This window comes from Grampus griseus (genome assembly GCF_964374135.1).
Source record: "Grampus griseus genome assembly, chromosome: 5".
Taxonomy (NCBI): Eukaryota; Metazoa; Chordata; class Mammalia; order Artiodactyla; family Delphinidae; genus Grampus; species Grampus griseus.
The window spans coordinates 9,037,755-9,061,342 of NC_138998.1; the positions used below are offsets into that span (position 1 = coordinate 9,037,755).

General features: G+C 36.9%; 1 protein-coding gene across 2 annotated transcripts in view; it reads left to right on the top strand.

Moving 5' to 3' along the window:
* Positions 1-23,588, top strand: part of TBC1D5 (TBC1 domain family member 5) — a 538,167-nt gene that overhangs the window by 303,551 nt on the left and 211,028 nt on the right. For both annotated transcript variants that reach the window (XM_082654224.1, XM_082654225.1), the window contains exons 9-12: positions 14,136-14,238; positions 20,893-20,985; positions 22,534-22,580; positions 22,675-22,744. In XM_082654224.1, the coding sequence (XP_082510350.1) occupies positions 14,136-14,238; positions 20,893-20,985; positions 22,534-22,580; positions 22,675-22,744 (313 nt within the window). The remainder of the gene's footprint in view (positions 1-14,135; positions 14,239-20,892; positions 20,986-22,533; positions 22,581-22,674; positions 22,745-23,588) is intronic.

The following is a 23,588-nucleotide window of genomic DNA, read 5'->3' on the forward strand; positions in this document are numbered from 1 at the left end:
ACAAAATTGATAAACCATTAGCTAGACTCATCAAGAAAAAGAGGGAGAGGACTCAAATCAATAAAATTAGAAATGAAAAAGGAGAAGTTACAGCAGACGCCGCAGAAATCCAAAGCATCCTAAGAGACTACTACAAGCAACTCTAGGCCAGTAAAATGGACAACCTGGAAGAAATGGACAAATTATGAGAAAAGCGCAACCTTCCAAGATGGAACCAGGAAGAAATAGAAAATATAAACAGACCAATCACAAGTAGTGAAGTTGAAACTGTGATTAAAAATCTTCCAACAAAAGTCCAGGACCAGATGTCTTCACAGGTGAATTCTATCAAACATTTAGAGAAGAGCTAACACCCATCCTTCGCAAACTCTTCCAAAAAATTACAGAGGAAGGAACACTCCCAAACTCATTCTATGAGGCCACCATCACCCTGATACCAAAACCAGACAAAGATACTACAAAAAAAGAAAATTACAGACCAATATCACTGATGAATATAGATGCAAAATTCCTCAACAAAATACTAGCACACAGAATCCAACAACACATTAAAAGGATCACACACCATGATGAAGTGGGATTTATCCCAGGGATGCAAGGATTCTTCAATATACACAAATCAATCAATGTGATACACCATATTAACAAACTGAAGAATAAAAACCATATGATCATATCAATAGATGCAGAAAAAGCTTTTGACAAAATTCAACACCCACTTATGATAAAATCTCTCCAGAAAGTGGGCATAGAGGGAACCTACCTCAACATAATAAAGGCCACATATGACAAACATCATTCTTAGTGGTGAAAAACTGAAAGCATTTCCTCTAAGATCAGGAACAAGACAAGGATGTCCACTTTCACCACTATTATTCAACATAGTTTTGGAAGTCCTAGCCACGGCAATGAGAGAAGAAAAAGAAATAAAAGGAATACAAATTGGAAAAGTAGAAGTGAAACTGTCACTCTTTGCAGATGATATGATACTATACATAGAGAATCCTAAAGATGCCACCAGAAAACTACTAGAGCTAATCAATGAATTTGGTAAAGTTGTAGGATACAAAATTAATGCACAGAAATCTCTTGCATTCCTATACACTAATGATGAAAAATCTGAAAGAGAAATTAAGGAAACACTCCCATTTACCATTGCAAAAAAAGGAATAAAATACCTAGGAATAAACCTACCTATGGAGACAAAAGACCTGTATGCAGAAAACTATAGGACACTGATGAAAGAAATTGAAGATGATACCAACAGATGGAGAGATATACCAGGTTCTTGGATTGGAGAATCAATATTGTGAAAATGACTATACTACCCAAAGGAGTTTACAGATTCAGTGCAATCCCTGTCAAATTACCAATGGCATTTTTTACAGAAGTAGAACAAAAAATATTGAAGTTTGTATGGAGACATAAAAGACCCCGAATAGCCAAAGCAGTCTTGAGGGAAAAAAACAGAGCTGGAGGAATCAGACTCCCTGACTTCAGACTATACTACAAATCTACAATAATTAAGACAATATGGTACTGGCACAAAAACAGAAACATAGATCAATGGAACAAGATAGAAAGCCCAGAGATAAACCCACACACCTATGGTCAACTAATCTATGACAAAGGAAGCAAGGATATACGATGGAGAAAAGACAGTCTCTTCAATAAGTGGTGCTAGGAAAACTGGACAGCTACATGTAAAAGAATGAAATTAGAACACTCCCTAACACCATACACAAAAAATAAACTCAAAATGGATTAGAGACCGAAATGTAAGAGTGGACACTATAAAACTGTTAGAGGAAAACATAGGAAGAACACTCTTTGACATAAATCACAGCAAGATCTTTTTTGATCCACCTCCTAGAGTAATGGAAATAAAAACGAAAATAAACAAATGGGACCTAATGAAACTTAAAAGCTTTTGCACAGCAAAGGAAACCATAAAGAAGACGAAAAGACAACCCTCAGAATGGGAGAAGATATTTGCAAACGAATCAACGGACAAAGGATTAATCTCCAAAATATATAAACAGCTCATGCAGCTCAATGTTAAAAAAACAAACAACCCAATCCAGAAATGGGCAGAAGACCTAAATAGACATTTTTCCAAAGAAGACATACAGATGGCCAAGAAGCACATGAAAAGCTGCTCAACATCACTAATTATTAGAGAAATGCAAATCAAAACTGCAATGAGGTATCACCTCACACCAGTTAGAGTAGGCATCATTAGAAAATCTACAAACAACAAATGCCGGAGAGGGTGTGGAGAAAAGGGAACCCTCTTGCACTGTTGGTGGGAATGTAAATTGATACAGCCACTATGGAGAACAGTATGGAGGTTCCTTAAAAAACCAAAAATAGAATTTCCAGGGGATCCAGCAATCCCACTACTGGGCATATACCCAGAGAAAACCATAAATCAAAAAAACACATACACCACAATGTTCATTGCAGCACTATTTACAATAGCCAGGTCATGGAAGCAACCTAAATGCCCATTGACAGTTGAATGGATAAAGCAGATGTGGCACATATATACAATGGAATATTACTCAGCCATAAAAAGGAACGAAATTGGGTCATTTGTTGTGACGCTGATGGATCTAGAGACTGTCATACAGAGTGAAGTAAGTCAGAAAGAGAAAAACAAGTATCGTATATTAACACGTATATGTGGAACCTAGAAGAATGGTACAGATGAACCGGTTTGCAGCGCAGGAATTGAGACACAGATGTAGAGAACAAATGTATGGAAACCAAGGGGGGAAAGTGGTGGTGGTGGTGGTGGTAGTGGTGTACTGAATTGGGCGATTGGGATTGACATGTATACACTGATGTGTATAAAATTGATGACTAATAAGAACCTGCTATATAAAATAAAATTCAGAAATTCAAAAAAAAAAAAAAACACCACAGATGTGTGCTGTCCAGTTTGGTAGCCACCAGGCACATGTGGCTATTTAAGTTGAAATTAATTTGGATTAAACAAGATAAACTATGTCTTCAGAAGCCACATCTCAAGTGCTAATGGCTACTTTAGAGGCCAGCACAGATAGCGGACGTTCCTATCATCATAGGAAGTTCTACTGAACAGTGCTGTGCAAATAATTTGTTGTTGTTATATTATTGTGCAGTATATGATAGGAATGTCTGCATTTTATTTTCTATTCATAGTGAACTTTTAGATATGACCTCTGCCCAGTATTTGCTTTTGTTTCCTTTCTCTGCCCTTAAGAAACCTCTGTGAATTTTTATAGTGTACAAGTCTTATCTGAGTTTTTGATCAAATTTAGTGTTATATTGTAGTGGGCAGCTTGAAATTAGACTAGTTTGAAAATGTTTTCTGTATTAATAATATACAAAAGTGATTTTACAAAGTTGTTGGGTTGTTTTTTTCTTTCTTTCTTTTTCTTATTTAAAGTCCATCTTCTGCACAGTTCCCGTTTTTGGGAGAAGTACTGCCTGTTCCCTCGTCCAGCATTGATTGTCACACTTTGCAAAGTTAAGATACCCTAAATGTTGGTATCTTTTACACAGTTTCCTCCAAGCCCCTTGTTTTTTTTTTTTTTTACTTAAATAAAAACCGAATTTCTCAGGGAAAGAAGATTTTTACAAGCAATTTCGGAGCAGAATTGATTTTGGTGTGTGTTAATGCAGACAATCTGCCCAGTGTTAAAATGTTACAGAGAAAAAAACCCACACAAGCTGCCACGTTCGTGTGATCACACCAAAATAGCAGCTTGTGTTTGTATTTTCAGTCTCCTCGAGGTGGACTGCAGGCACACACGAATGAGTGGCTGTACTTGGTGTTGTGTGTTGTGATTTTATTTGATGCCGGCACAGTACATGCTTGTGCGTTCACGACCAGCCTTCGCATATGCACTTGTTCACAGCCACGGAAGTGAAAACTACAACACAAGCCGCTCTCTCTGAGTTGTCGGCAACCTGTGTGTGTGTTTCCTAAATATTAAAGAGGGGGAGAAACAAATTTTCAGGAACACAAGAAACAATTCTTCTGTCAAATGGCCTGTAGTCCTTCCTCATTTGACAACACTTAAGGTAAAAATAAAATATTGGATTCTCGTGGTTGCATATATATATTTAGAAATATGTATTTTCCTGTACTGCTCATGTTTTTGATGTGTATTTTTCTCATTTCTGTTCCATTTAAGCATGCAGATTCTTACCACACATTTGTCCCAATTTATGGGATATTTTTAAACTTTAAAAAAATTTTATAGTGTTTGAGTGACAATATAGGTGTATTTGCTGCAGTCGTGGTGCATTGATTAGCATCCTGGCACTCCCTGTCTGTGGGATTCGGGAGCAGCGGTCCATGTCGTGGCAGCAGAGTTACATCACTCTGAGCAGCTGACCAGAATTTTTACTTTTGAGGTCCTCCTTGTAAATTAAGCCAGAATTTTTTAGCACTATTTATAGTTGTGGGTTCACATATTGATTATGAGAAGGTTAAAAAGTAAAGTCTGGTGGGTGGTAAAGTAATGCCTCATCCTGAAACATTCCTAGTTGGCCTATCCTGTTCAGTAGGGTAACAGTATTTTCGGAACTTTCACACATTTGGAATTGACACCACTTAAGTACTTCAAGGGTAAATGCTTTCAATTGCTTTAAAATTTTTTCTTAATTGCTGAAAAAGTGCGAAATAAAGTCTGTATTTTCAGTGTGACAAAGCCTTGCACTTAAAGTGCATATTTCTATCTATCTATTTTTTTCTTAATTTTTCACCTTTATGGTATCAGTAAAAATTTTTTTTTTTTTTTTTTTTTTTTTAATTTGAGACGGAGAGGCAGTGGAGTAGAGGGCTTGCTACGTAACTCAGGGCATTGGAGAACTAGAAAGAACCTTGGATGAAAACCTCTATTTGGATGGTGACAGATACCACCCCCTGAAACTCCAGCCCCAACTGCCCTGTCCTATCATTCTTTGATATTTCCTGTCATCCTAACCCTTCTGCTTTGTCTTCTCACCTGTATGGCGATTTCAAATTCCCACCTTCTCTGTTAGGCTCTTGGAGACTTTCCTGCTATCCTCTTGGGCTGGATCACACCCTTGTCATCACAACAGATTCCTGCTTTCTTTCTGTTCACCTCCAGTTTATGGCCTGTGAAAACTATATGTTGCTTATGTATTCATTAGTTGCAAAAAACAGGTAGCCGAACTGTGGTCTGGCCTTTGTTATGCTTTGCCTTTTCACCTCCAGCCCTTGAGTTCATGATTTCATTCTCATTTTTCGTTGGTTTGTTTATTTGTAGGTTTGTAGATTTATTTACTCATTCAACAAATGCTACTTGAGAAATTACTATGTAGCAGCTACTATTCCAGAAGTTGAGGATCCTGATAAGGAAAATTAGTGTGTCTTCTGTTCTTTTGTAGACCCTGCGTATTTTATTGTAATTATCTTCCTTTTAAAAATATCTGTAAAATGTCTACTTTCTCGCCTAGATTTTCTTAAGTACTTAGTTTTTCTGTTCTATATCTTTCATATTCCCCAGTACCAGGCATCCATAACAGGCATTTGTGTCGTTGGTAGTCATCTACTTAAGTCCTTTTATTTTGCAAACGCGTAAAGTTGAAGCTCAGAAAGAATGACTTAAGAAAATACAACTTGTTAACGGCTGAAATGGAAATAACACCTGGGACTCCAGGTCTTTCCACAGATCTGTAACGTTTTATGTTAATCTAGTTTGCCTGAATTTAACGCTTTCTCAGTTCTAGAAGCATTTATCAAATACTTTGTGTATGCAGAGCACTCTGTGGAGCACACAGGACACGAAGGCATGAGTGTTATCTCAACTCTTACTCAGAATGTTCTAGAGATTCAATACATAGCTACTGTTTCTGCCCTCTGGGTTCATATGTTCTAATGTAGAGTTTCTCACCCGTGGGAGTATTGACCTTTTGGACCAATTAATTCTTTGTTGTGAGAGGCTGTCCCACGCAGTGGGGTGTTAAGCAGCGTCCCCGACCTCTGGCTGCCGAGGGCTCTTTGGGGCATGATTTTTAGATCTTTCCAGGGCATCAGGGTGTCTTGTCTGACAGGAGGTTCTCTGATGCACTGCTTTAGAGCTTTCTGAGATCTTAACAAAGTATTTTACATTCACACCCTTGGTTTCATCTTTGGACCTTGTTTTCCTGACTGTGTCTTATATTCGATCTTTGCCCAGAAGCAGTGTCTTAAATGCTTCACTTGTGACGAGAGGATGAGAAGGAGAAAAGGTTGTATTTTCAAGCCCAGCAAGTCCCAGCGCCTCTGCGTTGAGCAGTTCTTCCACTTTCCTCCTTTTCCATTCTACTGTAAATAACAAGCAACACCAGGCAGCACCTTCCGCACTGCCTGGACAGTCTCCTTGGCAAGATCACCCGGTGTATTAGGTACATTTTCAGTATTCCAAATAACTAGAGGCTGCTGTGTTGTCAGTACCTAATAAGGAATCTTTTCTCTCCACTTTTCTTGTGATGTTTTCCTCACTTTGATTTACGCCCTCACTGGCAGCCTCGTGGGCTGTCTGGCTAATCATCTCTTTCAGATCCTTTAGTCTTTCAGTGGGGTCTGTGCAAGGTCCTTCCAGCTCCTGTCCAGTCCTATAGACACCTCTACCACATATTTTATTGTTTTTTAAAAAACAGCCCAGTTTCAGGTATCAAAACCTCTTATCGTCATCTATTTGCTGTATAATACATCAACCAAAATGTAATCACTTGGAACTATAATCATGTATTGTATTTCATAGTTGCTGGAGATCAGGAGTTTGGGAGCAGCTGTGGTCCTGGCTCAGGGGTCTCTCTTGAGCTTGCAGTCAGGTGTCAGCTGGAGCTGCGGTCCTGTGGAGGCCTAATGAGGGCTGGAGGACCCCTGTGGGTTCCTCTCCATGTGGGTCTCGCCATGGCGCTGCTTAAGTGTCTTTTCTCCAGAGGATTCTTCCCCTAAAGCAAACAATCCATGGAGGAAGGGCAGTGTGTTAAAGAATTGGCAGATGTATTTTTAAAACCACCATAGTCCATATGTAGCTTCCCAAGTTTCCCAGATGACCTTTTCCATTCTGTCCAGCTGGAAGGGGAAATGTGGATGGGGCCTGATGGGGGCTGGGGGAAATGTGAATTTTGTGGTCACATGTCATGGCCACTCCCATCCCAGTGGCCACAGCTCACTGAAGAGGATGCTGGGAAGTTCAGTCCTGCTGTGTACCTGGAATGAGGAGAAAGCAGATTTGTTTGAATAGGGGGGATGGTGAAATCATCAACCAAAGTAGGGAGGACAGGAATAAAAAATACATAGTGTGCCTCCGTTCATTTTATATCAAATTGCTCCTCTGTGGTTTTTGCTTGATTTTTTTTTTCAGTTTTTCTTTAATAAAACAACAAACCAGAGAAAGGTATTATAGTTATTTTGGTGTTTAATAGTATTCTAGGGAGTTTTCATCTGCTCATTTTAAATTTTAGATGGATGCTGGTAGTGAAGTTCTGGTTTTAAAGTACCCACGTAACATCAATTATTGTTCCTTCAAGCCCTCCTGTGCTGCTCCGTCCTCCTGCTTGACTATAAACCTTCCCCAAGGGTTTTATTTTTTCCCTTGGGGCATCTTATTGAATACTTGCATCTTCAGTAATTCAGCTGGGCCCAGTGCTTTGTCTGTTTTAATACTTCTAATTACCTAATTATGTACTATTATGCAGTGACAAAGCCCTTTGTCATTTCACTCTTTTCTTAACCCTTTTCTTGCTTAGGAAATGTTCTTTTTGTCTCTTTGTTGTCTGAGGAACTCTCCATCATAGACACCCCAGATATTTGTCTAGCTTCCCTTCATCCTCTGTCTGTGTTATGAGCGACCACAGCCCTGTGCGAAGTTTCTGTGTCTTTCCAGTTAGCTCCCGTCAGGCACCTGGGTTCCTGGTTACTGGGTCTGACGTTGTTGTTTAGCTGTACTCCATCCCTCACCTCCTGACTTGTTCCCATATGCTGCAGTTGCATGGGAAGATATCCAAAAGGCGAATAGAATAGTCTGGTTATCATAACCTATTTTCGTGACAGAATTAGTGTCATTTATCATTCATAGAGCTTAGATGTCCACAAGCATCCATGAGTAAATATAATGGAAACCAACTATGTTTTTCAAAATTATAGTGATCTGTACTTCAGGATGACTAAAAATTGACAAGCGTAAATTTTTCTTTATATACGTATTTTAGATAATAATGAAAGGAAAAAGGATAAAGTTGTAGTCTTGCCATCTTACCACCTCTAATGAATTAATACACCCAGGCAATGATCATCGATCATCACAGAAAGAGAAGCTAAAAATGTATGCCTCCTGATGGAGGTACACAGTACCATCTGTACCCGTTAGCTATTGCTGCATTGTAAACCACCCCAAGGTTAAAAGAACAGCAGAATTAATTTTGTTGATGAATCTCCAACTTGGGTAGGGCTGAGCAGGCAGGTTGTCTCTGTTCCACATGGTGTTGGCCAGGCCAGCCTGAAGGTTAAGGACTGGAATCATTGGAAGACGTGTTCACTTTCCTGCCTGACTGTTGAAGCCGGCTCTCAGCAGAGACCTCTGGAGCTGTGGCTGGAACACCTCCCCACGGCCTCTCCTGTAGCTGCTTGACTTCTAGCAGCACAGCGTCTGGGTTCCACGATGTGTCCAGACGGAGAGGCAGACAGAAGCTGTGTCGCAGCATCACTTGTGCTGTCTTCTCTTTGTGAGAAGCTCATCACTGAGGACAGCACATCTGCAGAGGGAAGGAAGTTAGGCTCCTCCACCTTTGTACGGGAGGAGTGCCAAAGAATTCGTGAACATGTACTAAAGCCACCATGCCACCCATGAAGGTTTTGGTTGAAAGTTGAACCTGAACCTGATGAAGTCTCTAGACCTACCTACCAGTTTATAGGAAATACAGCGGGGGGCGGGGGTGTGGAGGTGGGGGGTGGGGCGCGGTGGGGAGGAGAGCAATGTGTCACATAACAAAATGGAGGAACAATAAGTAAAATTCAGAATGTGGGAAGTTTCTACAGGGTAAAGAGCCTGGTTTCTTTAACAAATACATTGTAAGAGAGAGAGGGAGAGGGAGAGAGGAAGGAAGGGAGGGAGGGAGGGAGGGGCACGTCTATGGAGTAAAAAACTCTTAAGAGATATATCAACAAGTTGCAGTGTAAATTCTTGGATCTTGATTGAAACAAACTGAAAAATATTTAGGGAAATTTGAACATTGATTGTATATTTGATTTAATCAATGGATTATTTTTATTAGTTATAGTGTTAAAGTGGTGCTATGGTTATGTTTTTAGAGAGTCTTTATGTTTTAGAAATACACACTGCAATATTATGGGTGTAGTGATGTCTCAGGTTTGCTTCAAAATGCAACATTGAGAGAGGAGGATATGTAAAAAAAAAAAAAAAGAACTGATTAATGATGAAGCTGGGCGATGGCTATACTGCAATTCAGTCTACTATTGTCTCTTTATAAATGCTGGAATTTAAAATGAAAGATTATAATGAAAAGATTATATATGAAAGATTTTAGATAAAGATTTTTTTAAAACTTAAGTTGAAAACTATACTACCTACGAATGTGGGGTTATTTCAAGATACAAACCAAAACTCACACAGCAGACTTTTACATCTCTTGATGTTAGTTTGCACTATGTAAAATTTGTCTATTTAATACCTGCACACATCTTGAGAGAGAAACTCCTGCATTTTAAATATTGATCTATTAAGTTAAAACTGAATTATCGGGCTTCCCTGGTGGCGCAGTGGTTGAGAATCCGCCTGCCGATGCAGGGGACACGGGTTCGTGCCCCGATCTGGGAAGATCCCACATGCCGCGGAGCGGCTGGGCCCGTGAGCCATGGCCGCTGAGCCTGCGCGTCCAGAGCCTGTGCTCTGCAACGGGAGAGGCCACAACAGTGAGAGGGCCCGCATACCGCAAAAACAAAAAACTGAATTATCACCTTTTTTTCCATCAGGTAAAAATGTTCAATGGTATTAGTCTAAATCACATCATGGAATACTTTAATATTAATTTCTCTTTGCTTTTTATCTCTATCAGAGTTTCATCCTCACCTGTTTACCATCTCCACTTTCATTTCTGGCCAAATGCAGGAATTAGTTCTCTTGACTTTCATTTTCTAATAATAATTTAGAATTTATCTTCAGTTCCCATTTATTGTGATTCTTTTCTCCTTTTACTTTCCTATCAGATGGTTTTGGCTTGAGTGAATCATAAATGTCTCTAGTTTCAATCCTAAATTTTTTTTTCTCTATCTCATCTTTAATGAATATACTACCATTTCTCTTTTTTGCATGAAACTGTAGAGTCACTATTGATTTTTCAAAATCTTCACAGTTGTTGACTCCAGCCTCGGTCTGTATTCTGTGATTTTTGTTATTGTCTCAAAACCAGATTTGCCTTTCCAGTGATATTCGGGTTAGACTACTGTTCAGATTACCTGCCCTGAATCAACACCAGATGTTAGGGAAGCTATTTTGAAACTTAAAACCTATCATCAAAGCTGCTTATCACTATTCCTAGAGAATCTACTCACTACTTTTCTCCCTTTTATTTCTGATTCCTATAGATGGAATGCCTTCTTACTTGAAGCCTGTTAATACGAAACCAAGTATTTGTTGTAGCAAATATGTTATTATTCAGGTATATTCATCAACCTTATGACCTAGGTTCTTCTGTGTAACTTTAAACTCATGGAATTTTACTTCCATGCATATCTCTGACACATTGTTTAGCAGAGCAGTTGGGAAGTACTGCTAACCTGCTAACTACCCAGATATACTGGAGCAGGTATTAATCTCTCTGCTTCTGTTCTCCTTGCCTGTTACCTTCTGAGCTGGACTCTTTCACCTTATAACTTCTCTGAATGTCATCTCTTTTTCCAGCTTCTTTTGTTTCTCTTTTGGAACTCTTCTGAAATCTTTCCCATGTTACTTGTTTGATGCTGTGGATTCTTCATCAGCATTTAGAGAGCACCTCACACTTTTCTAAAAAAGAGGATATCCTGAAACTTCCTAAATTGACACTTCAGCATTGTAGACTAGAATTGTGGATGGTGTGCTATCACATAGATATGCTCTGTCTGCCTAATACGCGTTTTCAGTTGATTGGGTATTTGCTAAAAGTGGGTGATTTAAATTATCTACCTGCAATTTGATCCTTATAGATCTCTAGTTTTTAGTCTTGCGAGTGGTTAGTATGCATTTAAAGGAAACTGTGAATTGATATGTAATATAATTTACATTTTTAGTAGTAAGATATTAAATTCTTACTTTATATAATTCATGGATATTTGTTACAAAGTGAATGTTGTAGGTTTTAGTACTTTCTCCCATAGTCCATTCAGATTGCAGTGACTGTAGGGAATTTGGTGGTGCCAGTGTTCATAGACAGTTTCCAAAGCATAGTTATGGAAGGGGACACACAAAATCACGCATCCGTGTGATCTGTCCCGATCCTGGGACAGGAAGCCTACTTCACGACAGGGCTAGATTTAAGTCATCTGATGAGGAAGGAGGGGAAACAGTTTCATCTCAGAAGGGTTACTCTGTTTTTACTTTAGTGACTAAGTTTTCCCAAGAAATTTCTTTCCAGCATTTTATTAACTACTTACCTATCTTTCATCCTGATTACTCTAATTTGGGATATTTGACTATCTAAAGGTTTTAGCAGCTTTCTTTTGTCCCAAATAAGTCATTTAACAAGTTTTTCTGTTTCTTTCCTGCTTCAGTGCATTTGACACCTTTCTGGAACTTCTTTGGCTTCTAAGATATAGTTATTATTCTTGCTCTGAATCTACTTTCAGGTAATTTCTCTCCTCTTTAGGAGCTATGGTCACTTGTGCCTAGTCAGACTCCTGAGCTTCAGTCTGGGCTGTCTGGAGGGCCATCACATTAATCTGGATGGCTGTCTGGAGGGCCATCCATCTCAGGCATGGACTTGAGATAACGTTGTTCAGACCCATGGACTGTTGATTACCGGCCCCCCAAAGGAGAGGCTTCCTTGTTGGTAGAGAACAGGTCAGATACCTGTGTCTGGGGACAAATTGTACATCCAGGGGAATTTCAAGCAAAAGTCAAATGAACAGAGGAAGATGAAACAGGCTGTAATTTATTATAAAAATTAGGCCCAGGAAAGAGATGCTTCACAAACCGCCTGAACTGGAGAGAAAGTTCTCACTCTCACAGGGTGCCCGAAGAGGATCAGAAGGAAGCAGAAAAGAGCAGAGGTTGCCAGAGATAGGAAGCGGTGAACCATCAGAATATGAATAAAATAACCACTGCTGCCTTTACGAGACTAACGAAGGAGATTTTTCTGTTTCCGTGATGCCGCGTGCCTCCGTGCTCTAGGCGCTCCTCCTTTTCAGCCTCTTGCGTATTTACTACATATTCTCGTGTTTTCTAGTTCCAATGCGACCCCATTCACATCTTCATCACCTAAAGTACCAGTACTCAGAGACTAGCAATCACTTCTCTTCCTGAACGTCTGCTGCCAGGCGCTGTTCTTGGTGCTTTCACATTATTTCATCTTCATCACAAGATCAGTATTATTATCGCTACTTATAGATGAGGCCGTTAAGCAGCCATTTACTCAAGGTCGCACAGCCAGCAATTATGCAACAGGGATCTGAACTTCAGCTTTTCTTCTCAGGTTTGTGATTTTTCCATTTCACCTCAGTATAATGTCCTCTTATCTCCTTCCTGCAGTCTCTCCTCCTGCAGGCTTAATCCCACTTAGGGTTACTCAAATACTGTCTTCTTTGGTACTTCCCTATTCAGAAATGTAGTCACTCTGTTGCTTTTCCTCAGTTGTAAATACTGCATTCAAAGCTCTTTTCTACACCTCCCACCTTTTCTTCTGTCCTGTTGCCCTGCTGCCAAGTGGCAGTACTTCACAGAAATATTGATGCTTTCCTTTTGCATTACTAATACCATACAGTGCTCTGCATTTGGAATACTCTTTGCCTTCTATGTCTTCATAGCTTTCCTTCTGATTTGGTTACTTTTCCCACAGATGTTCCATGTTCCTCCTCTCCTAAAAATTCTTGTTCAAACCTTTTGTGATTGAACCCATTTGCTGCTTATTTCTAGACGACATTCCTTCTTCCCTTATAGGCTCGTCTCTTGGTATTCATAGGAGATTAGTTCCAGGACTCCCACAGATACCAAAGTCCATGGGTGCTCAACTCTCTTGTATAAAATGGAGTAATATTCTCATATAATCTATGCATATCCTCTCATATACTTTAAATCATCTCTAGATTTCTTATAATACCTACTACAATGTAAATGCCATGTAAATAGTGGCTGGCATGCTGGCAAATGCAAGTTTTGCTTTTTGGAACTTTCTGGAATTTTTTTTCCCCAAACATCTTTGATCCACGGTTGGTTGAGTCTGCAGATTCGAAACCCAGGGATCCACAGGGTCGACTGTATATTCACTGTGTATTGCACTGCTCTGTATTTGCTCTTTGGGTTGTTGCAGTCGTAAATTCTTGCATTATAAACAACTATTTAAGCTCCTTTCAGGTGGATACTCTTGCCCTTTTGTATTTCACATTACCTCAAAGCACCTGGTAGAATTTTTGATCCAGAGATCATTTAAGCAATACTGACTAACTCAGTCCCTTTGAAGTCTGTGTTTTAATCAGATAAAACTAATGGTGTGGTCATGTATAATAATTTAAATCATGGTATTTGCATCAAAAAAAATAGGATAATGATTTTTTTTTCACAAAGTTGGTACTTACAAAATCACAGTATACCAAATGGGGTAAAACAAAGCAATCCCCACACCAAATGCACAGGCTATAATTTGTTTTGCTTAAAAACTGTTGTATTCATCATGCATATGATGACATTTACATACGAAGACATTTGAAATATTTAGATGTTGAAGGGTATCCAGTAGTTTCCCTTTTTCTCACCCTTTTTTCTTTAACACATGAGTCCCACCTATGGCATAAGTTGCCTGGCAAATACAGACTTGTACTAAAACCAAAAGCTGCCCATGGCACCTCTCAGAGATGAGAATTTGAGGGTAACTCTTGGAATTGTGCTAGCCGATTTCAATCCTGTGTTTTCTTTTTTCAGGTTTCCTGAAATGCAGTTTTTCCAACAAGAAAATGTGAGAAAAATTCTTACAGATGTTCTTTTCTGTTATGCTAGAGAAAACGAGCAGTTGCTTTATAAGCAGGTAATGAAAATATCGTACAGGTGGCATCCATTGACTCAGAATTTTCTATACAGCTTGACAAATGATAGAGCAATAATGTAGCCTTTATTGTATCCAAAGTTGCATCATAATAGTAAAGCAATCAAAGAGCTGCTTGTCAGCTGCATGGTGAGAAAGGTAAGCTCATTGACGCACATATGCTTCTTCCTTATTATAAGACATTCCACCAAATTGTCTTCTATGAGGCATTCAATCTTTGCTTTCAACTTTTGAGAGTTTGTTTATAAACAGCATCTTTGAAGGCAATCTAGTAATAAAGCTTTTCAGAGTTGTATATATAAATATTGTTTCTAAGTACAGCATTTATAAATATGTGGCATGTCATGTAGAGAATAATCAAATGTCCTTTTACTCTTCAAAATCTACCAGTAATATAACTGCAGAAAGTTCCTTTAAACTTTCTGAAATTTATATGATATTCTTGTGATCTTGATGTTTAATTCATCTCATTATTAAAGAAGATTATTGGATTATGTTTATTCTTTTCAAAATGTAAATTTTTAATTTAATCTATAAAGAAGTATCTAGGTTTTCATTTAACCTTATGGGGTTCCAATAAAAATACGCAAAGTTAGATATTTTTATGTATTTCTCAAAATGCATATTAAGTGAGAATTCAAACTATATTAATAAATTCTCCAACAATCCAAAGTTATGACATCCAACTGATGACAACCCAAATTCAGTGTAATATAACAGAGAACATCTGCATGGTGAGAGCAGTGTATTTAATTTGAGATAGACTTAATTTGTTTAAAGATAATAAATCAGGTCATATTACAGTTGTCCTAAATAATGTATTTGTTATTGTGTACATAGAATATCCAAGGGAACTAATTTTATCTTAGTTTCGATACTAATAATATGTCTTTATATTAATTACATGGTGATATTTAGCTTTTAGAATGGGAAATGGAAAAATATATCCTACTCATAATGGCAACCAAAACTATAAAATGTCTAAAAATAAATGTAATAATATAAAATCAAAAGCTATATGAAGAAAACTATAAATGTTATTGGAGCAAGAGTTGAATAAATAGAAAAGTGATAACATGTTTTTAGGTGGGAAGACATTAAGTAAAAATATTACTTCTTCCCAAATTAATATATAAATGTGTTATCATTCCATTGATAGTCTAAGTGAGAGATATGGTTTTTAAAAACCGGGCACAGTGATTTTAAATTTTACACCAAGAAGCTTTATAGTCGTTTTAATGGTGATAATACAGCTTAGTGGTTAAGATCACTGGCTCTAGACTCGGATCCCTTGATTTGAATCTCGGCTCCAACACTTTAAGTAGCTACCTTGTCTTAGACAATATACACATGTAACTTTTCTAATCCTTAGTTTCGTTGATGAGGGCAATAATAGTATTGACTCTGTAGAGTTAAAGACATGTAGTGCTCATTATGAGTTCATGTTGGTGGCTGTGATGGTGATCATTGCTACAGTCAGTATTAAATATGTTGGAGCTGCCACAGAATTCAGGGGAAGGGGAGAATGGCACAGGGAGATCTGAAAACTGTTATAAATGTTCTGTGATCAAACCAATGCGACAATAACGTGGGAACTGAGAAATAGATCAGTGGAACAAGCTAAGAACAGGTTCAGTTGTAAATGAGATCTTCATATAAGATAGGACATTTTCTTTCAATGGGAAAAGGATATTGACGTGCTGTATTTGGCTTTCTATCTAAAAAAGATTAAATTATACCATTATTGGGAGAAGAAATTCCAGATGGAGTAAAAATATCATTATAAAAACTAAAATTACATAAAAATTCTGGAAAAAACATTTAGGAGAACTTTTTTTTTATAATCTCAGGGTAGGAAAGGTCTTCCCAAGCAAGACAGGCTATTCAGGTCAGATATAAAGTGCAAAGACCAAAAACAAACCAAAAAGGAGACTGGGAGAAAATAAATCTCAATCAGTATATCAGGATTTTTTGGAAGCAAATAACAGAAAATTCCATTCAGAATGACTTACAGTCTAAGGACGTTATTAACACACTTTGCAGGAAGTCCGGGGGCAGAATGTTTCCACAGCATTTGTTAGTTCAGTACCTCAGGCTCTTCACCAGTAATCCAGGTTTACTTCTGTTTTTCTCTTCTCCTCTTCTCATTGTGTTGGCTTTTGTCATCAAGCCTGTCTCCTCAGTGTGCCCTCTTCTCTTTCAAATATTTGGAAATATCTCACAGTAAAAGATTTGATGATAACAAATCAAGTCGGAATAAAATTATCCCAAGTTATACATTTGTTTCCTCTTTTTCTTTTGAGAAAGAAAAATCTAGATTCAGGAAATCTTATAATAATGGAAGCAAGTTCCATGGACAAGGAACCAAAACATCGTAACTGCACCATCCACCGTTTGTGAGGCACGCAGCCCACTGCGTTTGTGAGGAAGCCTATAAACAGATCAGACTCTTGATCATTTAGACAAAGTCTATCAGTTACTGAATAGGAAAGTGTTATTAATTTACTCTTGTGTATCACTTTTTAAGATTTAAATTACTCCCTGTTAATGTTAAAAATTCTATAGATTCTTTACATAGGAATAATCCCTTGCTGTAAAAGGACTGAATATTTTAGCCAGATCAAATTTAAGAAAAAATCTTAAGTTTCATCACAAGCTGCTAAAGCTATTATTTTGTACTAGGTGACACCCCGTTTAACATCGACCATATTGTTAATAGTTATGGGATTTTATTGAATTAATGAGACTGTTATCATGTAGTAGAATGTCTTGCTGAGTTAATTGAAACTGCAGAGATTATATAAATGGTATTAATGAACTTTGACTGCCTGATGCCTCAGCTTTAATAAAGACTGCTTGGTGGGCTAAATGAACACAGGCAGATAAAAGAACACGTTCAATTTTGTGAGCCTACAGGCTGTTGATGAGGAAAACTTTGTTACCTTTCTTTTCAACTGGCATGAGTTTGGAGTGCAGTGACTACTAAGGATCCAGCAGGGAAAAAGGCTGTAAGCAAGCAGAAACGCTAATGGTGTGGATGGACGCAAAGTACACATCTGGGGAATGAAGAAGTGTACCGACAGTGCATTCTTTTTCATTATGCTTTGTCAGATTTACAGCATATTGGATTTACGATCATTCTTTCCAGATAGTCCTCTTTTCCTTTAAAGATGTCTGTTCGCTTGCCACTTGTAATTATTAATCAGGTTTTTACTAGTCTAGAATTGAGAGTAAAACAAGTAATCTCTTACAAGTCTATTCGAGAAAAATATCCCTAGTTTGGTTGGAAGTCAACACTGAATGTGTAAAAGATCGTCTTAATGGTATTCAGGGGACTCTTAATTTCCATTATGCAAAAAGCACTTATTTATTGATGGGAAATATTGAAATATAATTCAGGATGATTCTTTTCCATTTCTCATCTTATCGTAGTTCAGCTTTTACCCTTGTGTTGATAAATGAAATATCTACCCCTCACTATACTGAGTGGAAGCTATTTCATTCATTCAGTCACTATGCAGTGAGCACCTTGTATGTGCCGAGCCTGTAGGAGGAGCTGGGTTTGTCTGTGTATGTATGTACATACATATACATATATGTATCACTTGTCCCAGTTTATAACCTACAGTACTTCTGTGCTCATTTTATTATTGTGTGTCTTGCTGTTTAGACTGCAGGCTCCATAATGGTCAGGAGTTTGCCCACTCCATTCACTTTTGTGTTACCAGCACGTCATAGGTAGTTAATAGATAATTTTTGGAATAAATGCAGGTGAATGATGCATGAGCAAAATCTGGAGAAAGGAGTGTCACAGAAACTAGAGGGAAGAGAATGTTCAGGGAAGGTGAGAGGATACATTTAGGCAAGAACCTTTTCGTATTAAACCAGCCTTAATTAGTTAGAAAGCATACTGCAGGGAAGAGTTCTATTCAGAAGATCTCTGCCGCCACCACCACCAACACCAACACCCAAAGCCTAGTAAGAAACCTAATAAAAACTATGCAGTTCCACATATTTTTGGATTGGAAGCTCTGGTGTTCTTAAAGAAGTCTGTTTTCTTCAAGTTAATTTTAATGCAATGGCAATAAAAATTGCAGTATTTTGTTTAGCATTTTATGTAACTAAATTACATTTTCATGTGGATGAAAAGATGTTAGAATAGGCAAGACAATTTTGAGAAAAAGAATAGAAAATATGGGGAAATGGAGTATTTTACAGCTCAAGACATTACAGTAGTAAAGTTCCTGTTAAGAGTATATAAACCAATGGAATACTAGTAAAAACTCAGAAAAAAATGAGAGCTAAATATTCAGCTTATGATAAAGATGACATTTCAGAACTCTTGGGAGAAGACGGATTATTCAATAAATGGTGATTATTCAATAAGTTAGTTTAACACTTTGGGAAGGAAAAATACATATTATTCTTCAGGGCAAAATTAAATACCAGGTGGGTAAAGAATTAGCTGTAAAAAAGGAACCTGTATATTTAATCTAATCTCAATATGAGGAAGGTCTTTTTGCCATAAAAGCAAAATAAGAAATCATGAAAGATGATTATTTATTGATTTGACTGTTTTAAAGTATACAGCTTTACTATGACATAATCAAAATTAAAAGGCAAGTTATAAACATGGGAAAGTGTTTGTAACAAAAATAACTAAGGGTTAATTTCCTGAATTGCTGAAGAACTATTACAAATCATCAGGAGAAGGGAGACTCTTCATTAGGAGAAAATGGGCAATTCATTAAATAAAAATGACCACTGAAATGTTTGTCTTCAACCTCACTAGCATTTAAATAAGTTAAAACAACTATTTGACTGTAGAATTTGACAGGATTTTTAAAAAACACTACAAATAAAGATGAGGGTATGTGAAATGGTGATTTTTATGCCCTAAAATGAGGGAATTATTTCTAAAAGGCAGGTTAATTGTATATATCAAATGTCTTATTAGCTCATTTACCCAGAAATTTTACTTCTTGGGACTTTATCCTAAGGAAATTATCAGAAATAAGCAAAAAAGATTACCGCAAAGATATCTATCACAGTTTTAATTTTTCTTCCTTTTCTCTTGGCCTTCCTTCCCTTCCTTCCTGCCTTCCCTCCTTCCTTTTTTTTTTTGTTTTTGTTTTTGTTTTAGATATTCTGTAGTTCTGTGCAGTAAGTAACTATTAACTTTCATGATTAAAATTATGTCACTTGGTCTTTGGAATAATTTGAGATTATTTTAGAAGAATAAACCCCTCATAATGATTTTAAAGCACATTAGCAACACTTAATTCCATTCTTTATGGGTGTGTACCAAGTTCTTCTAAGGAATAGTCTTTTCAAGATTTGTTTAGTAGGAGACGGTCACCTAAAAAGATTGAAGTGATGTGTGGTAATTTGTCCCAAATCGCAAGTAAATTGTCAATGGATCATAAATAATTTTGTAAAAAGTGTAATTAAGTCCTTCTCATTCAAGGCTAGTGATAACTTATAAATGAACTCTGACAGAGTTTCCTTTTGTATTACTTTATGATAATAACTAGCGTCCTACGAACAGCACAGAGCTGCCAGACCGTGCAGAGGTCCGTGTGGCTGTCCTTCCATCACAGGAGATTTTCTGTAATCCCATCGGCAAAAACTCTCTCTTCTCTCGGCTTCAGTATTTTATTGTTATTTCCTGTAGAAGCGGGGTTTTGTCTTCTTTTTTTGTAAAAGATCATCGTAGGCAAAAGGAAAATAGTGACACACTTTAAGAGGCAGAAAATAGTACAATCCATTTTTAACTTGCGAAAATATGTTTTTGATGCCTAAGTAGGGAAAAAAATCTCAGCTAACAAGGCGGGTCACTGATGTGGAATATCTTATTTCCTCACAAGAATGGATAAATAATGGATTTTTATAATACTCCTTTGAAAGGCAACTTAGTAACCAATATACCTTTTTGTTTCTATGCCTATGTATGTAATCCACAGGTAAACACGATATAAGGGAAAAAAAAGTTGTATTGGTGAAATCACTAAATGAATTGAAAAGTAAACTTATCGTTGAAGTAGACAGGAAAGAAAATTATGGCCATCTTGGCTTAAACATGTTGAAAATCGTACTTTAAAAACTTCGTTTTCTCTCATACCTGCTAAAGGTTGTTTCTTTTATTATCCAGCATTTCCAGCTAGCTGACTTCAGCTCTTCCTAAATCTACAGACATCCTAATTTTGAGCCATTATATAATGAAAACATTGGATGTAATTTCCTTAGGTCTACAGTTCTTAGTTGCCCTTCTTACTGCAGATCTTTACACTGTAGCATATGATTATAATTTGCATAAATGAAATTCATATTTATGAGTACACATCCTGAAGCAACTGACAGGTGCAAGGTTGTCTACCATGCCGATTTATTGTTTGTTGTGTCATTTAAAAGAGAACTGCTCTCCATGTTTTAAAGAAGAATACCTGCTGTGGTAGAATTGGAGTCAAGTTCTAAAACTAAATAAAATCTCACTTTGTAGGTTTTTATGTTTATGCTCTTCTGTATAATACGAAAATGCCTGGGGCGGGGATCAGCTGCAGAGGCTTTTAGCTGAGCCCGTCTGTCCACCAGTGGAGTCCGGACATGCCCCCGTCCCTTTCTCTGGCTCTATTTCAGGGCATGCACGAGCTGTTGGCTCCAATGGTCTTCACCCTCCACTGTGACCACCAAGCCTTTCTTCATGCCAGTGAGTCTGCACAGCCAAGGCAAGTTTGTATATGAGCTCCATCTATTTTGTCAGCCCTGCTGTAATCCTTTTTTAACCTCAACACCTTTTCTATTGAAGGTATTTTGTAAATTGTGAACATTTGGTTGTGTTTCATGTGGCTGATGATTAATTCCGCTTAATAACTGTAATCCCATTTCAGCTATGGGGCAAACTTGGAATTCTAAATATCTTTGCAAGTCTTAGAGCTGTACCAAAGGAAGACATGTAACTGATGGATCAAGAAGAGGAAATTTTTGTTGTAATGGCAAAGTGCTGATGATTGTTAATATTCATACGTTCTATCCTCCAGTGGCCCATTCTTTCACAGTAAGCTGTAAGAGAACCTTATGTGTGAGATATTTTGTCCTCACCAGACTCAGTTCAGTTCATAAATAGAACAGTCCCCCAAAGAACCCCAGTATAAAGAAACAAAATGACTTCTCATGTTTTTGAGATACAATTACTGAAGTTATTTGCTGAGATAATAAATTAGTGTATCTTGTATTTAACTTAGGCCGATTGTTAGAATTTATTTTCTAACTTAAGATACCCTAACTAGATGGGCCAGAGAGGCAGCCGGGAAGCATCTTGGGACTGGAGAGCTGAGGGATAATAAAACTTCCTCAGGAATATTCCACAGGCTAGCCTCTCTCTGTGCCGAAAATAATGGATTAACATATAATATTTCATGTGTTTATCTATATGATCTTTATTCATCAAATGTAGCCATCCATTTTGCTGAACATATATTAGGGCATTTGTCAAATCAACTTTTGTTTACTATATTGTAGATTAGTATCTTCTAGTTCCTTTGAGTTTTTCTAATTATACTAAATTTATTGGATCTGACTATAGTAACCATATCTTAGTTGCTGTTGCCTCAGTTATTCTGAAGTATAAGGTTGCAGTTAGTATTGGGATCCTGTTTTCATGCCAGTTTTATCTTTTTAAAAACACATATGCAGAATATACTCCATAGGGAAGTATACACGATTGCAAATTGCTTTTTTAAAAAATAGCTTTTAAATGAGTTCTACATGCTTCTTTAACTGTTTCAATCCTTTATAAAGTAAAAGCAGCACGAAAATAGATTTGGAAGAGGTGCTGTCACTGATTAATTGATGTTAAAACATAATAAAAATAGAAGCCATTGAAAGAAAATAAATTACTGTTTTAATATGGGATATTTGACCAGTAACTATATATTTTTTTGTTTCGTTTTGGACAAGTGATAGACTGTGGAATAATCAGTTGATTCTAGATCAGGCACATTCAAGGAATGTATTGTCACATTCAGTTTTGTTATTTGGAATAATTAGATAGTTGCCTCATTGTGGTACAGACAGGCAGCTGATTTGTTTTTGATCTTTATAGAAAGAAATGATTTCGTTTGTTAATGTAGTTGCTCTTTTTATTGAAAAAAGGCTAACTCTTTTTCATTTACACACTATATGAAAGTTGGCTTATGAGTATAGAATAAGGCAACCTCTGCATCTCCTTCAATTAAAAAATTACACATTCTGATTGATTGTATCGCTTTTTTAAGTGAGGAAATGAAAACTCTCTTGAACCCTGAGTATCTGGAACATGATGCCTAGTAAGTACAAAAACTTTCTGTTTTTATTTTTTTACGCCATTTTTACTTTAATGAAGATTTAACATAGGCGTTATATTATTTTTCTAATTTTTAGTGCAATGTTCTCACAACTTATGGAAACTGCTGAACCTTGGTTTTCTACTTTTGAGCATGATGGTCAAAAGGTAAATCTTACAGTACAGATCTTTTCAATATATTTGAGGGAACAAATGATTTTAGTAACAACATATAATCAGAATAAAAGCCATTATTATCACTATAAAAAAATGAACATATGAAGATACCTGTGGAGTAAGTTTGAACTGGGGGTCTAAATCATATCTCTAATTGTTGACAGATTTACAAAGGTAATATAAAAATTTTCATATAAATAAATAGAAACTTTCTTTTATATGTGCATATATTTTGCATGCAACATAATTTCATAAAAACTATTATAAACTTTGAATGAAAAGAGTATTTATCTCCTTGATCTGTGCTGTCCTGGTGAGTTGATAGGCACGGAAGTATGTAGATAAACTCTGTGTCGAATAGGTTGTTTTGCTTTTACTAATGCATCACTAAATTGAATTTATATCTTTAGCATCAATACCATTTATCCTTACTCTCTCTTACCCTTATTCTTTTTATTTTCCTAATAATTTTTATTGGAATATAGTTGATTTACAATGTTGTGTTAGTTTCAGGTGTACAGCAAAGTGAATCAGTTATACGTATACATATATCCACTCTTTTTCAGATTCTTTTCCCATATAGGCCATTACAGAGTATTGAGTAGAGTTCCCTGTGCTATACAGTAGGTCCTTATTAGTTATCTATTTCATGTATAGTAATGTGATTTTGTCGATCCCAATCTCCCAATTTATCCCTACCCCCCCACACCTCCTGTAACCATAAGTTTGTTTTCTACATCTGTAACTCTATTTCTGTTTTGTAGATAAATTCATTTGTACCCTTTTTTAAGATTCTGCGTATAAGTGATATCATATGATATTTTTCTTTCTTTCT